Source organism: Pararge aegeria, chromosome 3 (assembly GCF_905163445.1).
Source record: "Pararge aegeria chromosome 3, ilParAegt1.1, whole genome shotgun sequence".
Taxonomy (NCBI): Eukaryota; Metazoa; Arthropoda; class Insecta; order Lepidoptera; family Nymphalidae; genus Pararge; species Pararge aegeria.
The window spans coordinates 19,679,248-19,691,427 of record NC_053182.1 but is presented as its reverse complement, the minus strand read 5'-3'; the positions used below and the strand labels follow the sequence as shown (position 1 = coordinate 19,691,427).

The 12,180-nt window shown below is 33.4% G+C and overlaps 1 protein-coding gene across 5 annotated transcripts; it reads left to right on the top strand.

Annotated features, from left to right (window-relative positions):
- Positions 1 to 191: 191 nt before the first annotated feature.
- On the top strand, positions 192 to 11,578 carry LOC120635920 (chromobox protein homolog 5-like). Of its 5 annotated transcripts, none has more exons than XM_039907140.1 (8): positions 192 to 218; positions 658 to 1,179; positions 1,253 to 1,380; positions 1,467 to 1,668; positions 8,686 to 8,805; positions 9,227 to 9,431; positions 9,902 to 10,008; positions 11,188 to 11,578. In XM_039907140.1, the coding sequence occupies exons 2-8, from the start codon at positions 757 to 759 to the stop codon at positions 11,242 to 11,244; spliced, it is 1,242 nt and encodes a 413-aa protein (XP_039763074.1). In that variant the 5' UTR covers positions 192 to 218; positions 658 to 756; the 3' UTR covers positions 11,245 to 11,578. The 5 variants fall into 5 exon arrangements, with proteins under 5 accessions (XP_039763074.1, XP_039763082.1, XP_039763068.1 ...); XM_039907148.1 differs by lacking the exon at positions 192 to 218 and adding an exon at positions 291 to 467 and having other exon boundaries at positions 658 to 861; XM_039907134.1 differs by lacking the exon at positions 192 to 218 and adding an exon at positions 291 to 467.
- Positions 11,579 to 12,180: the final 602 nt, after the last annotated feature.

The following is a 12,180-nucleotide window of genomic DNA, read 5'->3' as shown; positions in this document are numbered from 1 at the left end:
TTGAACGAACGAACACTTTACAATACAAAATAATATCAATCAAGTACTGATACAAACTTGAATTGATTTATCGTGAGTATCGAGTACAGAGTCTTATGGTTCCATAACTAGTTACGTCGCGATGACAAATGTCAAAACGGGCCTATTACATTTTTACGACTATAAAGAATTGAATTGAATTGAGAATTTCAACAACTTACGTTGTACAAAATATTGTGGTAAATATAACCTTACAGATTTATTATAACAATAAATAAATAAATAAATAAATAACCAAACGTGATTTTATTTCGTAAACAGTAAATAGTACGGTTATTGATATATAAACATTTAATTTTATGAAAAAGTGAGTGAATAACAGAACAGTTATGGGTAAAATTTGTGTTGTGAAAAGTTGTCCAAGTGGACGTAAATCCCAAAACAAAAAAAATAGTTCACCTCAGCCTCTTTCGTATTTCCAACCAACGGTATGTAAATCAATTTTTTATAAATTATGAAATTATAAATTATGAAAATTAAATTAGAAAATAATCAAAATTGTCAAATGTCTGCTAATTTTAGTGTCGTGAAAAACTTACATTATAAACCTTTGCTCTTTTCTATAATTTTTTTGGTAAAAGAAAGCAATATTCATTTTTTATTTATCTAATTTCACAGACACCGGCAAGATTACAAAATTGGAAAATTTCGCTGGGTATTGAATTAAAAGCTACTGATTACATCTGTCATCTCCATTTTAAAGAGGAGCAAATAAAAATGTATGAGAAACTGTACATAAAAGGAGAGCTCATAATTATGCCTTTAGGAAAAAAAATACTAAAAGAAGAAGCTTTACCAACGATCCAGCATCAGTTTATTCCGGTAGAGTTTTTGACAAGTACTGTAGATGAACTGAAAATACCAAGCTTACATTCGAATAACAATGGAGACGAAGAGCTATTGCTAGTGCAAGAAAATAACATCGATCCCCAGACAATATTAGAGCAAGACTTGATAGAACCACCTTTCAGTCAACACGCCTGTAAGGATTCAAAGAATCTACAAGAAATCGAAGCTCCAAAATTGCCACCGTTTTGGTTGTATATACCCGAGCCCAATGGATTTGTATTTATGCGAATGGATCCAACAACTCAGCAGATCAAAATTCGGTTACGCTTAAACAAGGATACATCTATTACTGTATGTATCAATGAATGTCCGAGCAGATACATCTATTTTTTTTTAACAATCATTGATTATTATTTTTTTTCAGGTTCTTTTTCCTAACAATGACGAACTGCCTCTAAACGAAAAAATTAATTCATTAAGTTGTATCTATGACTACTTGAAATTAGTGGAAAGATGGCCTTTATGTGTTGGTACTCAGATTGACAGTATAAAGTAAGGATTGCTTGTTTCTGCTTAAGTGATTCATACAAGAAAAGGATTCATACAAATTGAATTAATATAATTACATTAATTTTCAGGTATTCAAAACTTTGTAAAAATGTGATTGTTGGTGATGACACTTATAAAAGGAACCAAGCTAATCCAAGATGTAAACCTTGTAGAATATTACAGAATCGATTGCAGAGTCGAAATTCGACTTCAATTAATTTGGAAACAACAATTGCTAAAAAAAGATTTCCTTCAAATATAGTTAGGCAATGCAAACGTTTAAAAAAAATGGTAAGTTTTATAAAATACAATTGTTTGTGACTTGGAGCAGCATTTCATTTCGTTTTCGATTTTATGTTTTTTGGACAGTATTTAATAAGACTCAAGATCAAATAATTTTATATACCTCCCGATATTTTTGTTTCATCTAGAGTGGTTTGTACATATAAATTTGTACATATATTTGTACATAATATTTAATAATTTCTTTGATTTCGGAAAAATAAGAATTGTATATTAAATTAAATAACTTCTGTCATTCAAATTATAACATAATACAACTACATAAAATTTTTTAATCTATTATTTATAAAATGATAATAAAATTCTCTTTCTTTACTTACATAAATTAAATAGCTGAATCTAACAATTTTTTATAATGAAAAAACTCTTTTATAATTTTAATGTATTCTTGAGTACAGAATACCTATTATTAGTAGAATCACTGAATCAGTTTAAGAATAGACTGGATAAACATCAAAAAGACAAAGAGCGCAAGAAATGATATAGACGCATCAGCGAAAGCTGCTTAGTCTATTATATAATAATAATAATAATAATAATAATAATAGTTAATATTAGTATCGCACTATTATTAAGTCGCATAATTATAATATACCTTCAATAATTTTTATAAGGTAATTGTGTCAAACCTTTCTATTTCATAAATTTTACTGTGTCACCTAAATTTATGTGTGTACCATTTAACTGTTTTTTTATTTGGTAACTGATAAATTACTGTTAATTAGCAATACATCATTACTTATACAGTGTAATATAACTTAAGTACCTAGTATATGTTATATTAAATAAATTGGAATTGAACTTCAACGTTAATCATATTTTAATATTTAATTTATTATTGATAATGTTTGTATGACATTATATCTTTTATTGCTGTTAATTTATATTGTTCATTATGTGTTCAGTTCATGTTACATGACTGCTTTTTTTTAGCGAATAATATTGTTTTAATACGTTCAATGATTAAAGGTATCTATGTTTTTTTCTAAAAATTTTTTAGATGCAGAAATTGATTGCTTACAGGAGAAAATTTTTATATTTTCGTTTTGCTCCTGATGAACTTTTGTACTCTAATTTTAAACACATTCGTTTGTTTATTTTATTATATTAAGTACATATTTATTTTGTATAACAGTTATTTCTTCTTATTAATATATTAATTTATTTTTTGATATTTACACATAAGCGTTAAATCGTTAAATGATACGTAAAAAAATAATCATATATTGTTTCCCACTTTATGCGGATTTTTAAAAGCGCGCCATAACTTAGCGGAAGTTTCTCTTTCCTTGTTTATTTTTCAAGCCTACTCTAACAATATTTGGCGCTTCTTTTAAGATATGGAGGGTAGAGGTAAGGAGGATCATCTGTGTATATGAAAAAGTGTCCGTCAAAATGTATTAAATTAGGATGGTGCCACATTTGCATCAAGGTAACTCTTAAAAGAAGCGCCACATATTGTTAGAGTAGGCTTGAAAAATAAACAAGGAAGTAAGGTTATATTTACCACAATTTTTTGTACAACGTAAGTTGTTGAAATTCTCAATAATTAACTACTTTAGTCGATAATGACATAAAATTTTTTAACTCGGCATACTTCAATTCATCTACGATTGCTACATTCATACCATACCCTGTGCATCCACCAGCGCCATTGTGGAGGATTTTTGAACTGTTATTTAGCGCATACAACTAGACACTTTTTCAACTTTTCTCCCATATAAGATGACTCCTTACCTCTATCCTCCATATTTTAAGTGTTACCTTGATGCAAATGTGGCGCCATCCTAATTTAATACATTTTGACGGACACTTTTTCATATACACAGATGATCCTCCTTACCTCTACCCTCCATAGACTAAAGTAATAACATGTCGTACGCGCCATTTTGTTACTCGAGAAATTGACAAAGCGGGTTAGCGGTGAAATATTGATTTCTGTGTGCTTGTTTTGAAACAATTTGAAACAAAACAGCGTAAAAATAATAAAAACAATGGGGAAAGAGAAGAAAAATGAAACCGATGCATCTAGCGAGGAGGAATATGTTGTGGAAAAAGTGTTGAATAAGAGGATAGTCAAAGGAAAGGTTGGTTTGACTATTGATTTTCTAATTGAACTGTTCATTGCTTTGCTGTAAAACTGGAGACGCTTAAACATCTATACAGTCGCAATACGTCAATTATAATAAATTTCAGTATATTTCCGTAAGGATTAATTAAATGTATATATTTAACATAACTCGCTGGCTTGTGTTGGCTACAAAGTACCGGTTAAACCTTATTTACTTATTTACGTCGTGTCACTTGATATTGTTTACTACTGTAATTATATTGTATTCATTTTGTTAGGGACAAGGGAGCAACGAGATGACAAATGTATTCAATTAAAAATAGCATTGGTTCAGATTAGTAGATACAAAGTTTCATTGCCGAGAAAATTTAAGAGAAGTAACCTCAACTGAAGTTAGTTTTAGAGCAGACTTTAAAAATTGTACTTTGGTTGTGTGTGTTAATGAGCAATGGCGCGTTTATTATGCTATGTTGTAAGAGTAGAGCTTTCGTCTAGGGAATCTAGCTCTACCACCATGCTTATGTTTGCCTCCAAGCAGCTCCTGTCTAAATGAAAGGTTGCCAGTGTAATTACAGGCCCATTAGGCTTAACACCTTTTAAGATTTGTTCCTTGCATGCCCTGCAAAGTGTTGCTCTGCAGGGCTAGCATGGGCAGGAGATATAAATTATATCCCCCGATTATATCCTCTATCAAGGGATATAATTATCTTTTCCCCTTGCCAGAGCACGGCAACAGGGGAGAGGATAAATTTATCCCCGTTTGACATTTCTCGTGGATATATATCCCCCGCCCATAGCAAAGAAATGAAAGGGGAAAGACTATCCTTTTTTGACATTTGAAAGAGACAATTTTATCCCCGTCCTTAGACGTGGGTTTAAAATTCTGTTAACGAATTAAAGTCGAAAAAAACATGTCTCGTGCTTTCTGGGGCTCTTATTATTCAAGTGAAATGGAGAAATCTGAACGAAAATTACACCGGCGATCTATACGTGACGCCAGTAATCCGTTCGAATTTCCCGATGCAGAGTTCCAACACTTGTTTCGGATGGGTAAAAATTGTGTGCTGTACTCGTGCGAGGACCTTAAAGAGGCACTGACCACTAAATGCTGTCGATGGACTACCAGTGCACATAAAAGTAAGTTGTTATTAAGTACCTAAAATCACCTTGTGCAAAGACATCATCTATATATGAACGTAGGTTTAAAAAAAAGCATGGCTAATCACTTTTTGTCTAGGTTCTCACATCTTTAAGGCTATTAGCGGATGGTAGTTATCAGCGGGGACAGGTCAAGACCATGGCTGTTGCTCAAACAACAGTCAGCAAATAACTGACCCAAATTACTGGAGCTATTGTCAGTATGTGAGTATATATAGGTACTTACTTCCTAATAATTCTCATAAGTAAATATAAATCCCATCCTGTTCAAAGTGCAGTGATGTGATAACTAGTTTTCACTTTATAGCTGAGTGCCCCTTGTACGTGTTGGTAAGATGGGAACTACAAGGTAAGGATAGAATAAGTGAAGAAGACCTAGCAAACCTCACCTTAGGGGATATTGTTAGGTTCACCACAGAGACTGGTAGGTTTCAGGGGGGACCCTGCCGGGACACCAGTAAAACCTGTGTCTCAAACATGGGGAATAGGGTGGAATGGTCCTTACATAGGACTGATCACACGTCTGGCAATGGCAGACATCCCCTCATCAAATATAGATATACTTACTTTAATAATAAAATTATTAGTCAGTACTTAGTACTTCAGTATAAGTACATAGCAAAGATATTCAATGCTAGGTACTTTAATTATTTTTCATTTCATTTTAGACTAATGCCAAAGTAGATATTATTCCCGGGAACAGACTCTGGAGATCCACGATAGATGTTCAAGTGGTAAAGACAAATTATTTAGATCTAGAGTTTATCAAAAACTTAAACAATCAAGTAAGTTAATAATTTTAAAATATGTTTTACAGATTGTGGTGTGTGTCCATGACCAATTCATATTTATTAACTCTAAAGTAAAATATGAAAAGATACAGCTGTATGAAAGTAGAATCGGACAGTACTACATCTTATGTATGTTTTAAATAAAATGTGCAAACTTTCAAAACTTTACTTATTGTTGCCATTTACTAGTATAAAAGGGAAACAATGCGAATCAAAAAAAGTTACACACCTACCTATATCATTATATTATACTCCTCATAATTACCTAGAAATTACATGCCTAGGATTCGGCTGCATATGTTGTATACGACTAGTCTGGTATATTATTTATATGAATATACAAAAAACAATATCTCATTATAATAAAATTGTTTATTTGAGGAATTAGTACAAAAACTTGGCAGTAGATACTGTATTTAGTAATGAAATATAAGAAAATACAAAAAAAAATGTCTGATAAATTATTTAACATGGGCATGGGTTAATCATCACGTCCAAATTACAATGTAGGATTGTGCATATATTTCTATTCAACATTTTATTAAAATCTTGGAGAAAATCTGAAAAAGCAAAACAAGTAGGAATTAATTTACATGTTTAAATAACAAAGTAGAATTTTATTGGGGACTCAGGCTATGCTCTAGAGCCTTGGATGATGACTCCGGATTTAGAAGCTGCACCAAATAGTTCTGCAGAGAAGTACACAAACTGGCACTGCCAAGTAAGAAACTGTGTGGAAAGGGCCAATAGGTACCTCAAAGACACATTTCGCAGCTTGGGGATTGACTGGGTGTTTCATTACAGTCCCGAAAAAGCATCTCCACTTATATATGCCTGCATAACACTTTATAATATTATGCATCATTATAGGCGTGTATTGTAAATATATACTTTAAATAATATTTAAGTTCCCATAACTTATTATTATTGGGCACATTAATGTTTGGTAATATTATAAAATTATATCTTATGATAATGGTTCCTTATAAATCATTGATCCTGCATTTTCACATACAATTTGCCCTACTAATTTGGGTCAACAGTATTGAGCATAATATAATTTGTATATTTCAGAACTCTAATGGAGCAAAAGACAGTAAATTTTGTAAATACGAGCGAAGAACGACATCAGACATCAAATATGGATCAAACAAGATTGTTAACAGTTGCTCGACAAAAAAGAGAAAGATTTATAAATACATATTTTAATTAATAAAATTTCTAAATTAACCTTTTCATCGTTTTTAATTTATTTTTGTGTGATAAATGAGCATCCTGCATTCTTCCATCTATACCTACTCTGGAAAATAAATAAATTCTTCACTTGGTTGACTTTACAGCAACATGTATACTATGTATATGTTGCCTGTGGTGCTGCGTCCACGTTCTGTTGCAGCTTTTTTAATGTCCTGCCACGTCTGCAAATAAAAGAAAAATTATGCAATACTTGTTTGATGCCAACAACACTAATAAATAATTTAAATTTTTTGCACTTGCTTACTTTACCGCAAAATTTATTTAACTGTTTCCACTGATTGACCGTCCCGTCTGGCCCATGCTCCTTCAGTAATGACTAAGATTTGCCACTGGGAGTCTGCCCTTTTGGCTCCTAAGAGTTCCTGTGAATTCCCCAGTGGCAAGGTGGTTGTGGGTTGGCATGAAATCTACCAACATTTGCAATTGTATTTTATTACTTCTTGATCTGAATAAACACAAATTTGTCAACTAATGGGCCATAGAAAAAGGCAAGCACAACTTTAAATAAAATAGTACAAGATCAATAATTTGATATGTAAACAGGATTGGATCTTGATGATTAACGTCTCTGTTTACTTTCACTGTAAAACATTAATTCATTAGGTACGCTTCTAAATCAATAGGTAGTCACTTTTTCAAACATTTTATAATAGAAGACTTACTTTTTAGCACTCATTTTATTTTCTCGAAAGGTAGGTTTTATACCACTTTGAAAAATCCAGAATAAATAATATAAACAAACAGCCGCAGACGAGGAACATTTATAGATAAAAAAAACAATAAAAAACTTAGACAACTAAAACAAAACAGGAAACGAAAAATTTATTTGTCAAAACCATGAGCACAGATTAGAATAATTAATTTGTGACATTTACCGGGGGTTCGTCTTTCCCCTATTATATCCACCGTGGATATATTGTCCACCCGTGTGCCCATGCTCGGGGGGTGGATATAAATGCGTGAGGGGATAAACGTTATATCCTTTCCCCGTGGAGAAGTGTCCCCCGCCCATGCTAGCCCTGCTGGTGATAGGTGATGATTTTCCACATACCATCAGACAAACAGTCTGCTTGTTCCCTCAATTTTGTCAATTAGTACTATAAAAAACAAATGTTTCTTAATTATATCAGCGATATATTGGCCTTCTCTCTAATACTGGTTGAAAGCCAACTGGTAGACTTTTTAAAGATGTATGTATTTTATTTACACCAGTATAATTCAATATTAACTTTGAATTGAAAATTACAAGCAAAAGTAACTTGAATAGAACAGTAAACTTTGAATTTCCAGAAATGTTACTAACATGGTAGTAACTTTCAAACTATTGGGCGCAGGTGCAATCAACTGCAGGGTAAAGCATCAGCTTTCAACCTGCTCTGTGTTCAATACCCATAAGTGTATTTTGTAAAAGTTAAACCTAACATCAGACTTTAAAGAAAGAAAGCCTAAGGAATCTACATGAAAAACCAATTGCAAGTTTCAGAAATGTGTGTAAATAAACTAACAGGCTGAAAAGAGAAGAAATAATAAAATTGCTGGATTATTACTACCTTTCTGTTTTTATCACTTTTCTACAATTTACAGATAGGATTATACTGTTTTGTTATAATTGCACATACAGATAATATAATAATGACAAAATATATATTGACTTTTTATCATAAGTTGCATCACTTGCAGCACGCACAGAAACACTGCATCTCTGAAGTTTAAACTAAAATTTTGCAGGTCCAATACCTTCTGAAATGGAAAGGATACAAGGAAGAGGAGAGTACTTGGGAGCCAGAAGAGAACCTTGACTGTGAGGAGTTGATCAGGACGTTTGAAGACAATCGGAAGGAAAAGGAGGTAACACACTACAAAAGACTGAAATAAAATTTATATAAACTTTTACACAGACTAAAATTTTGTTAACTGCTTCAATATTACATACATATACATCCCCAAAAGAGGGCTGCAATTTTGCATCAACGCGGGGCAGGAACAGATTAAGTGCAGCAGCGTCTCCACAGAGTCTGCATAGATCTGTGTAAGAAAGTGTTACTCCGGTAACAGTTTTGCACATGAAAAGCACACTGTCTCTGGACACCTGTCATTTGGACTCAAATAAGAAAAGCTTGGAGGACCTTAATTGTGCCTTAATCTTCAGCGTGTTGTTATTTTTTCTTTTTGTTATCATTTTCATTATCAATATATTTATTTCGTTTTAATACTATCAGTGTTTGTGCTTCCACCACTCTCCGATTTCATTGAATAAACATTTTGACAGGCCAAAGCAAAGAAGGCTGAAGAGCAAAACCGCAGCAAAAAACGCAGGCGTGATTCAAGTGAGGACACCAGTGTCACTGGACGCAAGGGACGCGGCACCAGCGTATCCTCTTTAGAAGACCACAAAGAGCCAAAGTCTAAGCGGGAGAGGGAGGATAAAGGGAAATCTGGCTTCGACAAGGGCCTCAAAGCAGAAAAGATTATAGGTAAGGATTAATTATATAGAGCTGCTCTTTCATGAACATGCTCACTCTCCATATGTGTCCTGCTAGTTGGCCTAGTGGTTAGCCTGTGCTGTAGATTACATTGTCCAAGGTTTAGCCAACTTTGCCCAGCAAAAGTTGTATGAAAATCCATATCTGTCATAGTTTAGCGGCCAAATAAACTACATAGGAAACTCATATCAGTTGTGTAATTTAAAAATGGAACAATCTGTTACTCCTAAACATTGCTACCAAAGAGGTATCGTATCATAGGTTTTATTCGAATTTCGAAATGACTTGGGAATAGAAAGCTGTTTATTGAAAATAAACAGTAGTTTTAATTTCTGTACAATATTTTAGTAGTATTATTTTAGTGGTACTATATAGTAGTAGCCCTGGCCATAACTACACAACTAGGGATTGGTGGATTTACACACATTTTTTTCTAAAAGTTTATCCTGTTATATTTACAGGGGCTTCCGACGCGACCGGCGAGCTGATGTTCCTCGTCAAGTGGGCGGACTCCGATGAGGCAGAGCTGGTTCCAGCTAAAATTGCTAATGTCAAGTGTCCGCAGCAGGTGAGCAGTTAAAACATTCCAATCAAAAGTGTTAAAAGAAGAAGGTATCGCAATACAATGGCGACAATCCAAAGCATACACTATATAGTAACTTTCTTAAAAAAAGAAACAGGCTTTTGAAATCAATAGTATTTTTTTTTTTTTATAAATCAAGCTTTCAAGCTTTTATACTATGTGCTTTGGACGGCCGATTGGCGCAGTATGCAGCGACCCTGCTTAATGAGTCCAAGGCTGTGGGTTCGATTCCCACGACTGGAAAATGTTTGCTAAAAAAATTTATAACAAAAATTAATACATAATATTTTATAAATAAATAAATTAATTACTAGGACAATACACACAACGCCGTATAGCCCCAAAGTAAGCGTAGCTTGTGTTATGGGTACTAAGATGACTGATAAATATTTTTATGAATAGGGTACATAAATACTTATAATATACATATAAACAACCAGGAACTGAAAAACATTCATGTTCATCACACAAACATTTTCCAGTTGTGGGAATCGAACCCACGGCCTTGGACTCAGAAAGCAGGGTCGCTGCCGACTGAGCCAATCGACCGCCAATGTATATATAATTATATACTGAATATATCTGCCTAACTATTTAGAGTGTTAAGGTGTGATGTAATATTGTGCGATTGCGTAAACTATGCATATTTATGTGCAACCGCGGATGCCTTTTTCTGTAATTTATTGAAGAGTCTGTTGTGTCTCGGAAGCTCTTCATCACAATGATATGAAATTTAATACAATTTTGCTCAGAAGCACGGGGAGGTAAACAATGGGCGTGTACACGGAGGGGTATACAACGTTTAACCGAATTACGAAATAATGTTTAAGGATGCATAAGTATATTTCATAAGGAATCACCCTTTAAAAATATTAAATCAAAATAAGCATATTTATTTTCCATACAAACTAATTCGAAACATTCTAAGAGTTACTTATGACAACCCTATTGAGGATAAAAGACCGACTCGCGCATATTGTACCTGGGCCTAATAAAGTGACAGGCGTCAAGTTAGGTTATCGGTTAAAACTATTAGGGTTTCGGTTACACAGATAAGTCTGAGAAAGTAAATAATGTTCCTAAAGCCTGTTAAGTAGTATTTCGGTCCTCATTTAAGCTGTATTTGCGGGAGTAGTTAATACTTATGTTTTCTTTTAATTTCAGGTTATCGCATTCTACGAGGAGAGGTTAACTTGGCATACCCCGGTAGAGTCTGAGTGAATTTGCCATTTTACAAGTACAAAGTTACTAGTTCTATTAACATTCTGTGACAAATTGTGTCCCAAGTTTATTACTCGATGTTTGGCAGCGTGCGGGAAAAGATGCAAGTATTTGTATCATATCATTAATGTATAATGCGTTTAAAAGGAGATTGGGAGACCCATAGATGTAAATTTTAAGATACAGCACTCTAAACATGGCTAGCGTTAAACACACTAACTAGAGTCAAGGTTTTGGGGTAGGACGAATGAATGAATGAAAAAAAATATAAAAAGAAAACTAGTTTACACGATGTATACAATTCTACGGCCTTATCGCTAAATAGCGATCCCTTCCAGGCAACCGAAGGCGTAAAACTCTGCTCAAGACGAGAGGTAGGTGGTGTATAAACATATTTATAAATATATACATAAATACTATATATATATATATATATATATATATATAATAAACTATGGTATTATAATTCTTGGCATAGTTCTCGAAGCCATTAATTTTATATATATTAGGCTTTTGATATCCCACTGCTGGGGTTAAACCTTCTCCTAGTAGAGCGGTTCATTCCCCTTTTCCACTATACCTAGGCATCGCTTAATCGAATAACTTATGATTTAGGCGACGTCTAAAGAAAAAAAACGTTTCACCAACGTTTCATTCTTAGATGATAAGGGGGCGTCCATGAATTACGTGAAGTGTTTGCTAAATTTTCTGTTTGATGTATGCCTAGGAATCTCCTTAGATTAGGCGTTACTTATTTAAAAAATTGCGTTGTTTGTCGTTAGTGATAACGGACATGAGCAGCAGACTCCATACTGACTGCTTCAATTCAATACAACTTGGTATTTTTGTTAAGGAATAAATCACCTCTCACTCTCCTCTGATGCAGTAGCGTGCACTAGGTTATTTCGACCAGGTTCGGCATAAAGCAGTAACGTG

What these genes read in the sequence shown, in the direction of transcription:
- LOC120635920 (XM_039907134.1), top strand. Translation starts at nt 369, where the DNA reads ATGGGTAAAATTTGTGTTGTGAAAAGTTGTCCAAGTGGACGTAAATCC. An exon ending in ACAAGGATACATCTATTACT is followed by an intron (nt 1,180 to 1,252) that starts GTATGTATCAAT and finishes ATTTTTTTTCAG; the next exon opens with GTTCTTTTTCCTAACAATGA. An exon ending in ATGTCAAGTGTCCGCAGCAG is followed by an intron (nt 10,009 to 11,187) that starts GTGAGCAGTTAA and finishes TTTTAATTTCAG; the next exon opens with GTTATCGCATTCTACGAGGA.